The 19,116-nt window shown below is 38.9% G+C and overlaps 1 protein-coding gene and 1 pseudogene across 10 annotated transcripts in view; one reads left to right on the top strand and one right to left on the bottom strand.

The window, feature by feature from the left end:
* Nucleotides 1-3,900: 3,900 nt before the first annotated feature.
* Nucleotides 3,901-19,116, bottom strand: part of LOC113243133 (zinc finger protein 883-like) — a 49,775-nt gene continuing 34,559 nt past the window's right edge. For 7 of the 10 annotated variants that reach the window (XM_057308317.1, XM_057308315.1, XM_057308319.1 and 4 more), the window contains one exon: nucleotides 3,901-18,257. In XM_057308317.1, coding sequence (XP_057164300.1) covers nucleotides 16,603-18,257 — 1,655 coding nt within the window. In that variant the 3' untranslated portion in view covers nucleotides 3,901-16,602. The remainder of the gene's footprint in view (nucleotides 18,258-19,116) is intronic. The other 3 variants (XM_057308318.1, XM_057308320.1, XM_048218918.2) reach the window with 1 other exon arrangement.
* LOC113243141 (striatin-3-like) lies at nucleotides 4,061-5,297 on the top strand (annotated as a pseudogene).

The following is a 19,116-nucleotide window of genomic DNA, read 5'->3' as shown; positions in this document are numbered from 1 at the left end:
ATGTATAATAGACATCTCAAATGTAACATGCCCAAATAGACTGCCTGCCAAGTTTTTATCTCAGTTGATGACTGTTGTAGCCATAAAGTTGATTAGGCCAGACTCTTCAGACACATCCATGTCTCCTCTCTTTTTCTATCCTCCATATCCAAACTGTCAGGAAATTAATGTTGACTTGACCTTTAAAATACAACTAGAATCCAACCACTTTTCACCATCTCCCATACTACTACTCTGAGCTGAGTCCCATCTTATCACACATGGATTAATGCAAAACCTCTTGATGATCTTCCTGCTTCTACCCTTGCCCTTGCAAATTCACAGTGCAGCAGCCAGAGTGATCCTGGTAAAACATAAGGTGCCATTGGGAATTTAAATTGGTATAAACACTGGAAAATAGTTCAACATATTATTACTGAGCATACACTTATCCTATAAGCCAGTGACATAAATATATACAGAAAGACATATACAAGAGTGTTCATAGCATTATCCAAACGGGGAAAACAACTAAAGTCCATCAACAAAAGCATGAATAAACTAGAAATATTGATACAATGGAATAATACGTAACAATGAAAATAAACCACCATGAGGGACAACATAGATGATGTTTAGTAAAAGAAGCCAGACACAAAGGAGAACATGTTGTTTCTGTTTCAAGTTTGAAATTAGGCAAAATTGACATATGGCAATGAAAGTCAGGATAATTGTTACTTTTGTAGAGGGGAATATATGACTGGGAGGGGTCTGTGGACAGCTTCTGGAGTGCCTAGGAACATTCTCTTTACTCCTCTGGTGTTAGTTGATGGGTTGTTGACTTTGTAAGTAATTATCGAGCGGTACACTTGAGCTTTGTGTGCTTTCTGAGTATACATCCTATCCTATTCAAGTTTACAAGTCATATTATAAGTCAATGTATATTCTGTTCATGTTTATAAATCATGTATTTTATAGTCAATAAATTGCCATTTTACATTCTTAGCCATTTTTCTTTCCTATTAATACTTAACTATGGATTAAGATTTCCCATGTATATCTAGGAACCTTCCAGAGATTGCCGAGGGGCTTCTTAGAGAAAGTGATTCTTAGTCTATTTGGGGTAATAGATCCCTTAGAGAATTTGATGCATGTCCAGAAAAATGTACTTTTTTGTTAAAATTTCACACATTTTTGGACCCATGAAAGCCTACAATAGCCCAGATTAAAGTTTTCCAGAGTCTACTTCTGAAATCCTCAGGAGTTCTCCTGCAGGGAGAGGAGCAGATGCCCAACCCCAGATGGGCCTACAGGGAAGAAGGGGCAGTCTCCTCCACATTCTTTGCCTTCTGGCCAGTGGGCCAGGCATGAGGCAGTGTGTCCCTAGCCCACAGGGGTATGCCATGGAGAATGGACAGCAGTCAGTGAGGCTCTTATTCAAGTCAGCTGGAGGTGAGGCTGTTCAACCATCGCAGAACCTGCTACCGTTATCCATGGCCTCAGGGGGTGACTTCTGGGCCACTTATCAGTGGGATCACCATGTCAAAGGTTTATCATGAGCGCACTGTGGTCAAGCAGAGGCACCCAGAGTGTGTCAGGTTGTGCGGCCACCAGCTCAGTCCCCATGGCAGCATAAAGATGTTTTGTGTGAAGGACAGGACCATCTCTACTTCCTGGGTCTTCCACTTGCAAGAAAAGGACTTGTGTCCTGGAAAAGAGAAATGCTCAGGGTGGTAGAAGATAGTATAGGACAAGCACCACTCCTCTGGGCTCCTCACCTGAAAACTCAAGATAAGCCTCATCAGAGCAATTTCAGAAACAGGCTGGAGGACTTGGGAAGGTGGGATTGGAAGGGCTGATGGCCACAGGGAGTCAGAGATGGTCTAGGCCATGGTCTTCAAACCCTAGCAAACATTCAGAATGTCTCGTAGGGCTCATGAAAACAGAGATTGACAGTCCCGCCTGAGTTTCTGATTCGGTAGAGCTTGGGTGGGGGCTGAGGATTTGCATTTCAAGAAGTTCCCAGGTGAAGCCGCGGCTGCTGGTCTTGGGACCAGCATTGAGAAGCACCAGTCTACAGGATTTCGGGTTTCCAGGAGGCCCTGCCCCTATGGATGTGTTACCTGTCCAATTGATCTTGGAGATTCAGGTCCTGCCCATAATTGTGGCTTGCCAAATCCCTCTGTATGGCAGAAAGTATGAGCAGGAGCCAGTAAGAGCCACTTCCTGGATGTAGCAGAAGCCAGTCAAAGCTCCTATCTCCACAGTTCATCTCTCAGTAGCGTCAGCCTCCTCTCCTCTCACTTGCACCTGCTGGGAAAGAGGTGTGGACCTGGCCTCCAGAATCAGCCCTGGCATTCATCATGGGTGGCAGGTCACTGAGCCTCACTGGCCTCATGTCCTAAATTGTCAGGTAGGTGAAGGCAGGCAGGTACTCACAAGAGCCATGATGACTCAAACATGGTCAGGGTCAGACACCCAAACTCGCCCCATGACTCAGAGGCCTCGAGGGCAGGCCCAGCAGCCCTAGGGGTCCAGTTCTCCTCTGCCATCCTCAGCTAAGCAGCATATCCAGTTTGTAGAGAGGAGAGTGAGACTTAGAGAGTCTGAACACTGCTTTGTTCTTCTGCACTCTATAAATCTGAGCTCTCTTGCTCAACCCAGAGCCCTTGCTTTCTCCATCGAGCTACACACTGGGGCTGCCTGTGAAAAGTGCTAGGATGGGAGGACACAAGTCAAAGTCACCAGCCCGAGTGTGTCTGAGGTGGCAGCGGGCCTGCTGCTCCTAGGAACCTGGATGGATCTAAAAGAGAGAGAAATGGGCCACGACCAGTCAGGTGGAGCTGTGCATTCTGGCCAGGCTCCTGGCCAGACCCCTGCTCCCCTTTCTCCTTCCCCTCCTCCTACCAGCATCCATGAATACCTACTTGGTACTAGGCCCTGGCAATCTAGAAGCCATAGGGACAACCCTGCCTTCAGTGACCTCACAGCCTAGCTGTAAAGATCAGACACATCATGTACACCTAGAAATGAAGTAGAAATAAATCAAGAAAGAAAACCACCACTTATTTTGGGAGCACCCAGGAGTGACATCCGGGTATGCCCTTCTGGCTGCTTTATTCAAGGCTTGTCTAGTAGCAACCTTCTAAAGCCCCCAAGGAGTAGAAAAGGCTAGTGTGATTGGGACAGAGATGGAGAACCATTTCCAGGCCAATGAGTCCCTTAATTCCACTACATGGCTTTCTCCCCATACTCATGTGGCTTGGTCTAGGGAACATCAAAGTGGTTTCAGATATAGTATGAAAAAAAGTCTGTGCATTTGCTCTATCAATGAGTACATCTGTTTTCACTCAATAAGCTGTCAATATTTATAAATAACCCACTATCTTTGGGATAGCTTAATGATGAGATAATTATATTTAGAGCTTCACTTGATGGAGACAATTAGATAGCAGAAACCACAGTAGTCATGTGGTTCTAAACGATGGTATCTAGGCTGCTGCTGTTGGTTTGTCCTGAAAGCAGCCCTGAGATTGTTATTTAAAAAAAAAATTTTTTTAAATTTATTGGTGAGAGAGAGAGAACATAGTGGAGGGAGAGGCAGGCAGAGGGAGAAGCAGGCTCCCCACTGAGCAAGGAGCCCAACGTGTGACTTGATCCCAGGATCCTGGGATCATGACCTGAGCTGAAGGCAGACACTTAACCGACTGAGCCACCCAGGCGTCCTACAGCCCTGAGATTTTAAACTCATTGTTCTGTTTATCTATTACCACTTAACAAACCAACCAAAAACTTGGAATAACCACAAGATTTTGGGATCTTTGGCCAACCCAAGATCACAAAGATTTTTTTCCTTTGTTTTCTTCTATAAGTTTTATACTTTTAGGCTTAACATCTAGGTCTATATCCATTTTTACTTCATTTTTATATATTGTAGAAGGTGTAGATCAAAGGTTTTTTTGCATAAGAATATGTAAATGTTCCAATGCCATTTATGGAATATCCTACCCTTTCTCTACTGAATTGCCTTTGCATTTTGCTCATAAACAGTTCTCCATATATATGCTGGTCTATTTCTGGACTCTATTTTCTGTCCAAGTAATATATTTGTCAATATTTATGTCAATACCACCCTGTCTTGATTGAGGTAGCTTTATAAAACTTGAAACCAGGAAATCTTAACCCTCCGACTTTGCTCTTATTTTTCTAAGTTGTTTCATTATTCTAGGTCCTTTACATTTCCATGTGAGTTTTACAACCGACTCCTCAATGTCTGTTTTTTTCATGAAAGCCACTGAAGCAGATGGACAAGGGCCTCTAAAGGTGGCTGCCAGCAGCTCCGTGCTCTGGTTTACAGCAGGGTATAGCGATGACCCTCCCCCTAGCTGTAGGCATCTCACCCTGTGCCCTGGTAGCAGAAGGGACCTGAGACCTAGGAGAAACATGAGCCTTTCTCAGAAGGGGTGGCTCGAGGAGCGGGTCCTGCGGCAGGCCCAAGCTGGCCCAGAGACAACAGTAGCCATCTGGGGATGCTCCACTCTATCTAGCACTGGAGATAGACTGGGTACACGAGCAGGTGGAATGGGCCAAACTGCAAACCCCGATAGCAGTTTTGCAAAGAAAAGGAAAAGATCAAGAAAACTTGAAGCACTTTGTGAGAATAATGGTGTTAGCATATGCACCAAAACAAGAAAGGGTAAAATATCACAAATTATACGGCACAAAACTGAACCATGATGATTTCAAAATGCCACCCTTTGAATCAGAAGAAACCAAAGATACAGAAGCTCCCACAGGACCTCAGAAGAGCCGGTGAGAGTGGAACAAGGCAGACGGCTATTAAGACAACATCTTTAGGAAGCAGGTTACACAGATACATTAGATGTACAGCGTCAGCAGCTCAGGCCATTACTTGGACTGTCTAACCCAGAACCAAATGAATCATTGGAAACAAAGAATTTAAAACAGATCCTGAATGGAGGGGAGTCTCCTAAGCAAAGAGGACAAATCAAAAGGTCCTCTGCTGGTGTTCTTGAGACATTCAGTTTCTGAGAAAATGCTGATGATAGTGATGAAGAAGAGGATAACGTCATGACTGAAGTTCAGTATCTTAGAAAGAAAAGACAAACCTTGGATGAATAAACACAAACTAGGTAATGAAGGTTTAGCTGCTGACCTAATGATCCCGATACTGAGAAAGAATGGAGAGAATTCGATTTTTGTGGGACTGAAGATGATGAAGGAGCTGAAGAAGCATGAGGTGCAGGGATGGCACAGAATGGGCTGAACCAATAATGTTTCTGTTAGGAGGAGGCTAGTCATTTTCTGTGGGTTCTGATGATATTTTGTGAAGTGTAATGGGCCTGGAAACCTTGCAGACTTGACAGTAATAAAACACGCGGACTAGAGTTATGGCTTGTTTGGCTGTCAAAAGGGATGTCTTTCAAAAGACATGGAACCCCAAGTATACACTACATAGGCATTTTGATGGAGTATAGGCATTCGCTTTTCAGCCTGTAAAACTTGCCCTGGTTACTGCGCTGAGGACCGCTCTGAAACTTTGGAACTTGGAAAGAAACAGCTCCTGCTCAAAAGAGTGTCTCTTTAGAGGTAAAGCCTACCTACACATGTAGGGCCTACACTGGCCGTGCTCTGTCATTTGCTATTAGTCCTAGTGGAGAACAGTGTTGTAGTGGTAATCCGGATGCAACCATCCAGTGGTAGAACAGGCCTAGCCCCAGTGTGGATCCTTATGCTACATGTGAACCAAATGTTCTAGCTGGCACTTCAGTTGCTTATACAGATGCTGTTTCTGGTCTTGGAATTAAAAAAAAAAAAAAAAAAAAAAAAAAATCAGTTACTGTCTTGTTCAGCAGATGGCACTGTTAGGTTATGGAATCTGGGAAAAACTAGCACGTATTTTCACTTAGAGACAAGCAGTGTGTAACACCTACATCAGTTCACTCAATAGCTGGGGTCCAGTTCATAAGGTGATCTCTTTCAACACTGAAAGTACAGTTAATTTATGGTTTAGAAATATCAGTCATCGGTGATGATTTCATCACAGATAGATGCTGGTTTACAATCCAATAAACACATTAACAGAGTAGTAAATCATCCCACACTTCCTGTTATAAAAAACTGCTAATGAAGATAGACACATCAAATTTTTGCAATAAAATGGGTAAAATGATCCATTCTATGGTAGTTCATTTAGATGCTGTTACAAGTCTAGCAGTATACCCTAAGAGAGTCTATTTGAATTTAGACAGTACATAGAAAGAGATTAAATTGGAATTTAGACAGTACATAGGAAGAAATTAGATAAATCAACATATGTTGTTTGCCATCCATCAAAAGCATGTATTACCAGTGTAGGGGCTGATACCCTTGCCAAAGTATTTGTGTGACTCAACAAAAACTTGCATCATAACAACAGATTTGCTTGGACAGAAAGAGGGTCTGCATCATGGCCATCAAGTGGTCACCGCTGTGAAACTACATGAGATCTGCCTGGTGAAGAGTATTCGGGGCAGGCATAAATCAGTGGAGGTCACATCTTAATGTCTGGCTCATTCATTTAACTGTAATTACTGTATTTTGTGGGACAAAGAAAGATTCCAGTATTTGTGGCCTGTGCTGCATATGTCTGATTTTTAGGTGTCTTTAGGTGTCTTAAGCCAATGTGGAGTCTGATCTTACAAAGACTCGTATTTTGGACTGTGTTCTGCCTTAGGGTTAGGAATGTGGTGCTCTTGTTGAGGGGAAGTGAGCTATAAGAGCAGCTTTTTTTCATCTCTTGGTGATCTTCTGTTTATCAGAGGAATGCCACAGATTTCCTTTTTAACTTATTTTGCTTAAAAAAATAAAAAATAAAAAATAAACTTATTTTGCTTAAAAATTTGACTTAAAATATTTTAGCATCAGTTGCAGAAAATGTTTGAATAAGATTCTAGTTTTTGTAAGTCTTTTTACATATTTAGCCTATCACAACAGTGGCCAAGATTGCATCGAAGTTTTTCTGCATTATACAACCCTACACAGGGATCTCACTGACCTGCTGCTGTGTAACTACCTCTTTCCTTCTTTTACGTAATATAGATAGCTCAGCTAAGTCATCCGATAAAGATGTTAAATCACCTTCATCATCACTAATTGTCTTCATAAACCAAGGACCATTAACTGTGTTAAAATGTAACAGTAGGGTTTAGTACTCCAAATGAACTCCTAAAAAAATCCCCAAGGGAAACAAAACCTAATTTTGGCATCCTATCACTATGTGATACTTTGTCCACTTTACTGTATTTACAAGTTTATTTATCAAGGATTATCCATTTTGCTAACAGCCTATTATTTATTTCAGTTTTTGTCGATCTTTAGATCCTTTTGTTAATGTGCTAAAGGAACCTGTCTATTTTGGAACTCTTTGAATATTCTAAAATAGACCAAAAAAGGAATATTTTATCATTTAAGTTACAAACCAAGGTGATTCCCCCAGATATGTGTCTTGGTTTACCATAATTCCAAACAAAACTACCTTGTTTAAAACTATTTGTACTAAAATTTCATTTGCACTACTAATAGTATAAAAATAGTTGAACCAAAATGCAGAAATCTGGACTAGTTATCCCTGTTTCATTTTTTCAGATATGCTTAATTTTATGGTGTAACTGAAGATTTTGTTTGTGTAAAGCATGATTAAGACAGTATTTTTCCTAGTCATCCAAAAAACTTTTATTTATTCATTTTAGAGAGAGAGTGTACCTGAGGGCATGTGAGTGGGGGAGGGGGTTGGGAAAGGGCAAAGGGAGAGGGAGAGAGAGAATCTTAAGCAGGTTCCATGTTCTGTGTGGAGCCCAATGTGGGGCTCGATCTTGGGACCCTGAGATCATGACAGGAGTTGAAATCAAGAGTCAGACACTCAACCCACTGAGCCACCCAGGCACCCCAAAACATTTTTTATAATCAGCTTCTGAGTTTTGATGAATTTTGTAAGTTTTCATTTTACAAACTATGAATCAGCAAATTTTTAAGATTGTACCACATAGCAAACATACAGCTACCAAAAAATAATATATATAAAATGCATATAATAAATATTATGTGCCTGTAAAAAAAAAAAACCAAGCCTGCTCGGATATTAACTCAGATTGCATTTGACCTACATATCAATTTGGGTAGAATTGACATCTTAACAACAATGACTCATAACCTATCAACAGTGTATATTATATCTACATTTTTTTAGGTCTTTTGTTTTTCTCATCAATATTTTCAACTTTACAGTGTACAAGTCTTATTTATCTTTTCTCAGATTTATTCCTAAGTATTTCCTATATTTTAATGCTATTGTTAATGGTAATGTATTTTTATATTCAGTTTTTAGTTATTCATTGGTACTACATAGAAAAGATGCTCAGCATCATTAGTCATTAGGGAAATGCAAATGAAAACCACAATGTGATACCACTTTACACTAGTAGGATGACTATAATTTAAAAAATAGGACATAGATGTTGGCAAGGATATGGAAAAATTGTATTTTTGTACATTGATCTTGTATCCTGCGATCTTGTGAAACTCACTTATTCTGTATTTTGTTGTTGTTGACTCTATTGGATTTTCTGTATAGATGATCATGTTTCTGTGAATACAGTGATACAATGTGGATGCTGTTTCTTTTCTGCATTATTGTATAACTCTGGTTAAATGATTAACATGAGCATTCAGTCTCTTACATATAACATGGTGATAGCTGTATTTTTTCATAGGTTCCTACTGTTTCTTTTTTTCCCTCTCTTGCTCCCTGCCTTTGTGCACTGATGATCTTCTGTGGTGGTATGCTGATTCCCTTCTCTTTATCTTCTGTGAATCTACTCTAGGTTTCTGCTTTGTGCTTACCATACAGCTTACATAAAACATCTTATAGATATAATAGTCCATTTACACCGATAGCAACCTAACTTCAATTGCATACAAAAATTACTTTATTCTCTTTTGTTTTTAATGTCACAATTTACCTTTATATGTTGTGTACTCATTAACAAATTACAGTAGCTATAGTTATTTTAATACTCTTTTCCTCTAACCTTATTCTTAAGCAGTAAAACAACATCATATTACAGAGTTAGAGTTTTCTGAATCTCACTATATATTTACCCTTATAAGTGTGTTGTATATGCTCACGTTTTCACGTTGCTTAGTGTCTTTTCATTTTAGTTTGAAGAACTCCTTTCACCATTTCTTAAAGTGAGTCCAATAGTGATGAACTCCTTCAGCTTTTGTCTGGGAAATTCTTTGCTTCTCCTTCATTTTTGAAGGGTATCTTTGCCCAACAATATTCTTAGCTGGAAACCGTTCTTTCAGCACTTTGAATGTATCTGCTGATAGCCTAATCTTTTTTTCTCAAGCTGCTTGTAGGGTCTCTCTCTCTTTGAATTTTAATGTTTAATTTTGAATTTTGAAGTTTAATGTGTCTTGGAGAAGATCATTTGGAATTGAAATAATGGATTAATGTATTAGCTTTATGAACCTGGATATCCAAGTCTCACCCCAAGTTTGGGAAGTTCTCAGCCATTATTCTCTTTAAATAAGCTTTTTGTCCCCTTCTCCCTGTCTTATTCTGAAATTCCAATTCTGTTATTGGTTCATTTGATGGTTTCCCACAGGTCACATAGGTTTTCTTTGCTCTTTTTCATCCTCTTTTCTTTGTTCTCCTCTGACTGGGTTATTTCAAAGTGCCCATCCTCTAGCTTCTGCCTGACCTATTCTGCTATTGATGCTCTCAATTGCTTTCTTTGTTTCATTCACTGAATTCTGCTGCTCCAGAATTTGTTTGGTCCTTCTTGTGACTTTTGTTAAATTTCTCATTTTGCTCATGTATTGATTCTTGATTTTGTTGAATTGTCTTCGTGGTTTTTTTTCTAGTTCCACAAGTTTCCTCAAAACAGCTATTTTGAATTCATTATCTAGTAGATTGCAGATCTCCATGTCTTTGGGTTTAGTATTGGAGGATTAGGATGATCTTTTGGTGATGTCATTTCCTTGATTCTTCATATTCCTTGGGGGTTTGCATTGCCGTGTTTGCATTTGAAGTAGCAGTCATCTCCAATCCTTACTAGCTGCCTTTAGATGGGTTATATTTTTTGTTGGTCCTGTTTATATTATGGGGCTTTCCCTGCTCTTATATGAGCACACCTGCTCCACATATCTTGCTCCCTCTTGTGGCAGAATTCTTAAGTGTGTATATCTCCTTTTGCTCTTAAAACTTACAAGTCAGCTGAAGATGACCTGTTTTGTTTTCCCAAATGTGGCAAAATAGCTTAAGTTTGTGGTTTCTCCCGTACCTGCAGAAACTGGCTTGCTTTCTGCACATACTCCACTCACCCAGTCTTGCTCTTGCTACTGCCCTCGGAAGTCCACCCAAGAAGCTGGCTACAAAGTGGGGGAAGGTGTGGGTTTGGCACTTGGGGCATTCGTGGTGCCCATGTATCAGCTGGGGGAATCTCAGGTGACGTTTTCCCAACGATTCACGAGTGGGCTTCCCGCTGAAGTCTAGAACACTGTCAGTAGGAACTGCATCCCTTTAATGCCCTTTGATTTTCTTATCTGCATCTTTCCAGATCTCCTCCCTTCCCACACTGGAGTTCTACTTTAATACTCTTGGTGATGCCGGAGAGATGGGTTTCTTTAGCAGCAGCCCACACAGCTGGGGAAGCCGGGCACTCACTTGCTCCTCTCCCTTTTATCCCGTGGGAGGGTTCCCCAGCCTCCTCTTTCTCTAAGCTGTGCTGCCTTGAGGAAAGGGATGAGGCAGGCAAGTTCCTCTTACAAATATGTCCAAAATTCATTTGTTTTGTTTTGGAGCAAGGGAGTACTGGGATTTCTCCTCTAGAGACTCAGGCTTTACAAAGGCTCTCTCATCAGTCAGTGTCTGCCCAACTCAGTGTTTTCCAGGTGTTCCTGGACTGCAGCCAGGAGGTGTTAGAATCATTTCACAGGTTCCTGTCAGACCATATGGGGATCTGCCTGCTTATTACATGATACACAGGTGGAGAAGACTCCTCCTGGGTCCCTTAGAGGATTGTGCTGGATCTCACAGCTCCCAAAAAGGTACTTTTGGTCATGGCTAGATGCTGAATTTTAGGTGTTGAAAGGGGGATGGTAAAAAGGAATGTCGTAGGTTGCCATGATGTTAATGTTTGCTCCCTTGTATTTTTTCTTACTTGGAATTATGAAAAAACTTAATCTTCAGGAAAGTACAGTATAAAAACTTATGTATATATCTTAAAGACCAAATTCAAGTTTCACCAATTGCTCTAATAATGCCCTTTTAAGAAGGATCCTTCAAGGGTCATGTGGTTTACTCAAGTGTCCGATCTTTCTAGTCTCCCTCAATTTGAAAGAGTTCCATTTCCTGGACTTCGTTTACCTTGGAATTTTGAGGATTATAATCTACTTTGTAGAATGTACTTCAATTTTGCTTTGCCTGGTATTTTCTCGTAATTACACCCAGATTATCCATTGGCTGAATTGTCATTGAAATGTTGAGTTTTCTCATTGCATCCACTCGGGTGGACATGTTGCTTACAGTCGTCCATGATGTTGATTAAACCATTACTGATAGGCTTAACTTTGATTACTTGATTAAGAAGGTGTCTGTCATGTTATCCTCTGAGGTATTTTTTTCACCCTTTATAATGAAATATTTTGTAGGGAGATACTTTGAGACCATACGATTCTTCATCCATTTTCATCTGCCAGTTTTAGTATCCACTGATATTTGCCCAAAGTAATCATTACTGTGATAACCAAATGGTAATTTATCAGTTCTATTATTTCCTTTACATTTATTGATATTGTTCTGTAAGGAAAAACATGTTCTTTTCCCCATTTATCCATTTATATTGGTATAGACTCCTGGATTCCTATTTTGCTCAATGTTGTACAATTATTTCAATTCTTATTGTCCCAGAATCTGCCAGTGGAAGTCCCTTTGTTTTTAAGCCATGTCCTTTTGACGTGGTCACATTATTTTTTAGCATTTCTCACACAAAAAACGTTCCAGGCTCATCATGTAATTTCCCTGACCCACTCCTGGAATCAGCTATTTCTCTAAGAACTCTGGTTCCTTTTAGTGAAGGACGGTATTTAGAAACCAAAATGTAGGAACTAGCTATGTCTCTTTTTACTGTTTTTTTGCTGCTACTGTGCCATCTCTAGTGGACAGAGCTAAGAAATGTGTGTGTGCACTTCTGTATGTGCACTTTTGTATATTTACTTTTATCTATTAATATCAGAAACCATAAATTCATGTTGGCAACAATGCAACACCACAGTATTTATTCCAATTTCCCCTATCTATAAACTAAGCTCTTATTCTGTTCAAAGGAGCCTCAAGCAACAAAAATCCTAATACATATTCCTTAGAGTAAATCCTATTTCATAAATCACTTAACACTTATATTACGAATATAATGAAAACATTAGTATCATCTTTTGACATTTATAATTTTTACTAGATTTCTCTTGCAATTTCCCCCAAATTAATGTTTTTGATACAACTTAATTGGGCTCTATAAGATGTTTACTCAGAAATTCCCTCCGAAATTTACATTTTTAAAGTACACTTTCCAAGTCTTTTTCCCCTTCCCACAGGCACTTCTGAACAGATACTGAGTCACTCACATATAGTCCATTTCTGTCAAATATCTTTAAATGTTGTAGTATTCCTACTGAAAATCAAACACCATCGTGATTCATTATTCCTTCTAAGTGATCGCTTTTGTTTGGAAGCTTGGAAGACTTCTGATCTTAAGGTTCAAAATTTTTACTAAGATGTATTCATGTGTGATCTTTTTAATTAATCTTAACCAGTACACAGTGTTTCCATAACCTTTTTTTTCTAATCTGAGAGAAATGGGAATGAAATAATAAGCAAATACTGAACATACATTTATCTCTATGATCCAATGCCACTACTCATAGGTATTTATACAAGATAAATGAAAATTTGTCCACAAAAAGACTTCTGTGGAAATGTTCATAAGAGGCTTATTCATAACAAGTGGAAAATAAGTCAAATGACCTTCAACAGGTGAACGGATAAACAGGTTGTGGCACATCCATACAATGGACTATTCCTCAGCAATAAAAAGTAACAAACTACTGATGCATGCAATAACATGGATGAATCTCAAAAGCATTATATAGACATAAAAGATTACATAACCCATGGTTCCATTTACATCACCTTTTAGAAAAGGTAAAACTGTAGGGACAGAAACAGCTACTGGCTGCCAGATCTGTCTTGAGCATGGCAGTAGTTACACAACTGCAATATATTTGTCAAAACTCAAGCACTTTTAAAATGGTGAATTTGATTTTATGTAAAATTTTACCTTATTAACTCTTGTTTCAACAAAGACTGTCTTTTTCCCATTGCACATTCTTTCCCCCTTTGCTGAAGATTAATTGTATAATTATGGGTGAAAGGACTTGCTCTATAATAAAAAGCACTAAAAAGCCACACTAGTTAAAACATTACCTTTGGCATGAGCATAAACAAAGAATTTAGTGAAACAGAAATCAGAAACTGATAACGGTCTAGAAGATGTTAACATTTGTTGGCTTAATAATGAAACCAGAAGAAAATGACAGTGTGTATCTTTGGAATATGTAGAACAAGGGAGTCAAACCCAGACTAGTCTTGTGCAACATCAAGATTCTATCTGTCTCTCTTAAATGTTTCTACATGTTAACTATTTTTCTTCACGCTCTTTCTCATGGCTGCTAGAAGTCCCAGCTCATTAACCACAGAACCTGATGTTCCCCTTTTACAAAAATCCTAGGTAGGGCTCTTATTGGCCCATTTGGATCAAATGTCCTTCCCAGGAGTAAATGTGAAGCCAAGAGGATGCAGAATCTTCAGGAGATCTACTAGCTCCTATGTCACGAGGGCAAGCTGGTTACTAAAGAAAATAAAGGGATGGGGTCCTGAGCAAAAATACTCCCTACAAATGATAATTGCGCACCTGATAAAGATGGTGCTTCAAACTTAAATCACAGGGTGTCGAGAACTGATTATTCACTTGGGAAAACATTAGATCCTTATCTCACACCTTACCTAATCAAGCAATAACACAGAAACATATCAATGGACAATTAAATTTAACTTAATGTTTACTTCACGTATTTTAAATATAAGGCATACATGAGATAATGATTTTCTAAGTGCTTTTCTCGTATAGATGCAATGAAAGCTCAATGAATTAGACACTTGTTTCATATGATGGAATGACAAATAGCTTTATTTCTAATGGTTAGGCTCCCTATATGGAGATTTCCAGGGTTGAAAAACGGCTACCTGAATCAGTTTCTCATGAGAACATGTCCTGAGGCTGATGACTGTTAGTATTTTTGAACTAATACCTCTTTAAAAAGGTATGCCTGTAAGTTGGTTAAACCATCTTCGGCTCTAAGAAACAAAATCCCAACTCAACTAGTATAATTAGGAAAAAATATATCTCATATAAAGAAGGGTGATTGATTCACCTGCTCAAAAGACACTGTCGACCCAACCTCTTTCCAGCTTTGCGTTCTGCCATCCTCAGATACTACCTCAGGATCAAAAAGTACAATCAGATATCACATCCAGACACAAAAATATCCAGCAAAATCAAAGGGTTTTTTTTTTTTTTAATCAAATGTTTGTTAACCACTGGAGAATCCTGTTTTCCCATATTTCAACGAACATTCTTCAGAGTTTTTCACTGGCCAGAGCTGGGTCAGATGCTTATTTCAGATGAATCATTAATCAGGATACATTTTTCAAAATTAGGTTAGGCCATGATGATCTAATGAGTTAATAACACTGTATTATGTAACTGAAATTTGCTGAGTGGAACATAAATGTTCTCACCAAAAAGGCAGGGGGGGGGGCTGGTATACATGTGAGGTGACAGTTGTGTTAATTAACTTGACAGGGGAATCCTTCTACAATGTATACTTAAATTACACATTTTAAATATTTTACAATTTTATTTGTCAATTATGCCTTAATAAGCTCTGAAAAAATTAGGTTAGATCAATCATCATTCATTTCCTAAATCATACAGAGGGGAAGTGGACAATGAAACAAAAATAACTGGTCTACTGGCATGGAGTGAGGGCCAGCTGCTGAGTAGGTAATCAAAAGCCTGTAAAAGCCCCAACAAATCTGTTGCTAGTCATATTAACAGCTAACACTTGTAAAATTCTATACAGTAGTTTAGTACTTTATTAACTTACCTAGTCCTAACTAGAACTCCATGTAGTGTAATGTCAGTATCATCATTTTGCAAAAAAGGAAACTGAGGGACAAATGTTAAGGGATTTGTCCCAGACCACATAGCTAATGTGCAGAAATGGGACCTGAGCCTACAAAGTATAGTTCCAGAGTCCATGCTTTTAACTGCTATATCAGGTGTCTGCAAACTATGGTCCACAAGCTAAAACCGGCCAAGTCTGTTTTTCAACGGCCCATGAGCTAAGAATGATTTTTTACATTTTTAACAGGTTGAAAAAAAAAAAAAAGTGACAGAAGGCACATGTAGCCTGTAAGGTGAAAGTATTTACTATACGGACTTTACAGAAAATGTTTGCCAACACTTGCACCATATCATGATTGCCAATACTAGGAAGTAAAGGCAAAGAACGATAGATGGCATGTTACTATACCCAGAGTTCCCAGGTTACATCTACATTGGGTTTGGCACACTCAAACCTCCTTAGGTTCCCCAAGTAAACATTTCAGGATATTTGGAGATGGGGTTGTTTTCTTAATGAACACATTTTATGGTGGTAAGTACAATGAGCTTACTGTTCACAGCAGCTTTCTTAAATTCAGAGTTGGGCTAACTGTGAAAAATATATACCTGGCCTCTGTATTTCCTATGTTACAACTTAAAAACTTTTTCTAAAGAAAAAAATTTCTGTATTTTCTCAATTCAGTTTCCCTCCGTAATAATTCTCTGAAATACAATAAGATATGTTTAGTTGAAAGCTTTCAGAAAACCATGTGCTTATACAATTTTAGTCTATTAGTTTACCTGAGGTTCAATGAGATAATACCTTTTTGTAAAGGCTTTTCTAATTTGTTGCAATCTCAGGATTTCTTAACTCTGATTTCTCCAGTTACAGTAAGTTTTGTTTGTGGATTAGGTTTCTAAACATCAAGATGCTAACAGAGATTTCTACTCTCGTGTGAGTTCACCAACACACAGTGAGTGCTGCCCTCTCAACAGAAGGCATTCTACTCTACTCCACTCCATAGAGAACAGAGAATACAAAGAATTGCCACGGAGGCCGTTATGTGTCAGACCAGAAGTTAATTACACCATTATCCTCACAGCCCATTGGCCAGATCTCATGCACCCATCTCACCTGGATGCAAGAGCAGCAGAGAAGTAAAGACTTGTTCTGCGCCCAGTTTGGTAAAAACATTGCCAGGTATCTCCCCTGCATGAGCTCTATGATGTAAATTGGAGGCTGACTTCTGGTAGGACTTCCCACATTCCTTACAACCACAGGGTTACTTCCTTGGATATACTTTCTGTCAGGCCAACACGGTTTCACCATCCATCTTTATGGTGTTCCTCTTCTGTGTATTCTCTGATGTGTGGTGAGAGTTGCTTTGTGGCTGAAGGTCTTCCCACATTCATTACATGTATAGGGTTTCTCCCCTGAATGAATCCTCTTATGTTTAGTGAGGGTTGAACTATCATAAAAAGATTTTCCACATTCGTTACATTCATAAGGCCTCTCTCCTGTGTGTGTTCTCTGATGTACATTGAGGGATGCCCTCTGGCAAAACGTTCTCCTACATTCTTTACATTCAAAGGGCTTCTCTCCTGTATGAATTCTCTGATGTTCAATGAGTTGTGATTTTTGGCAGAATGACTTCCCGCATTTGTTACATTCAAAGGGTTTCTCCCCGGTATGAATCCTCTGATGTTTACTGAGGGTTGACTTCTCAGAAAAGGTTTTCCTACATTCTACACATTCATAAGGTTTCTCCCCTGTATGAGTTCTCTGATGTTTAAGGAGAACCGACTTCCCACAGAAGGTCTTCCTACATTCACTGCATTCATATATCTTCTGCCCTGTGTGAAGTCTTTGATGTTTAATGAGGGTTGACTTCATATGATACATTTTTCCACAGTTGCTACATTCATAGGGCTTCTCCCCTGAGTGTATTCTCTGGTGTACAGTGAGTTTTGACTTTATACTAAAGGACTTGTCACATTTGTTACATTTATAAGGTTTTTCTCCTGTGTGAGAACTCTGATGCACAGTCAGGTCTGACTTTTGGGAGAAAGATTTTCCACATTCGCTACATTTGTAAGGCTTCTCCCCTGTGTGTGTCCTTTGATGCTGATGGAGGGCTGAGTTCTGGTAGAATTTTTTCCCACATTTAGCACATTCATAGGGTCTCTCTCCTGTATGAGTTCTTTGATGTACAGTAAGGGTTGACTTCTGGTAAAAGGATTTCCCACATTCATTACATTTATAGGGTTTTTCTCCTGTGTGTATTCTGTGATGTATTGTGAGGTTTGACTTCCGGAGGAAGGTTTTCCCACATACATCACACTCGTGGTATTTCTCACACTCTTCACCCATGTGGATTCTAGGACGTTTCTTCCAAAGGACTGACTTATCACAGCTTTCCCCACATTCATTAAATTTATAGTGATTCTTCCTTGAGTAAATTATCTGACCCCTGATAGTTGTCTCACATTCATTATAATCACATAATTTCTCACCTGTGTGAGTTTCCTTATGTGTAGTGAAGAGAGAATTATTGTGGAAGGTTTTAATGCATTCATTATATTCAGGCAGTTGCTCCACAGTGTGACTCTTTTGTCGCTGAATAAAATCCTCATTATGAGAGAAGATGCTCTCATTTTTATTAAATTCATTAAACTTCTCTCTAGTATGAGTTTTCTCATGATTAGTATCAGGAGGCAATTTCTCATACCCATTGGCATCATCAGATTTCTTTCCTGAATAGGTTTTATTAGTAGTGGTTAACTCCAACATATTTTCTAAACTGATTCCATCTAGATTACATTTACTGGATATTTTTCTGGAAGGAATAGAGTCTATGTACAGATTAAATGTTTTCCTTAATACATTCTCTTTCTCTGTAATCACTTTTTTGTTATTGACAAATGCATCTTGCCATAAATGTCTGTCTTGGTTTTCTTTGCTCTCTATCATGCCATCAACTTTCAATTCTTCTAGAAATAAGAAAAACATACCTTATGAATCTGAAGCTGCTTCTAATAAGATTGGGCTAATACACAAATACCCCTTATACATCCAGCTCTTTGATTTCAGAGACAGTCTTTTGGGATAAAAGTAACACCAAATCAATATTTTCCATTCCCTCTACTTTTCCAAGGAGCTGGGGTAAAGAGGTGACAACAAAATAACCAATCAAACAAAGCTATAGTGGTATTAAGAGGGGAAAGTAAAATTGGCAATGAACGCACACATATTTATTTGGTCCTTCATGAATATACATTTCAAAATGGATAGAAGGGGTAAAATAAACACAAAGAATAGAAAATAAAGGATTCAGTAAGCATGGATGAATCACAATGAGTGGAATTCACAATAAGATATGCTTAATAAAAAAATTACAAAGTAAATGTGACATGGAAAACAAGTAGACAAGGTTGTTGTAGACAAACTACCAGAGGAATGAAAGTGTTCAGAGGAGATGAATTAGAATCTAGGTGCTGATTTTGTTAATCCTACCTTTGAGATAGCCAGATTCCCATCACTTTGCACACTCTATTACCTCAAACCTACTCTATGGGGTGTTGTTTTTCCTAACTGGTCTCCTTGCTTCTACACTCCACTCTCACGGCAATCAGCTTCCTGCATCTCTCTCCTGCTAATACAAATTCCATGAGATCAAGGGACTTATTTCACCACTGCTCTATCCCTTTCATATAAAATATGACTGGCATGGAGCCAGTGCTCAATTAATACTGGTTAAACTAATTTATTAATTCCTGAAAACAAAAGAAATCTTTGAAAATGAAGGGAATATGAAGCTGAGAATGCTAGAGGAAGGAGACTAACCAACAT

Source organism: Ursus arctos, unplaced genomic scaffold (genome assembly GCF_023065955.2).
Source record: "Ursus arctos isolate Adak ecotype North America unplaced genomic scaffold, UrsArc2.0 scaffold_7, whole genome shotgun sequence".
Lineage (NCBI taxonomy): Eukaryota > Metazoa > Chordata > Mammalia > Carnivora > Ursidae > Ursus > Ursus arctos.
Note: the sequence above shows the minus strand (reverse complement) of the source record. Positions and strands in the feature narration are given on the sequence as shown.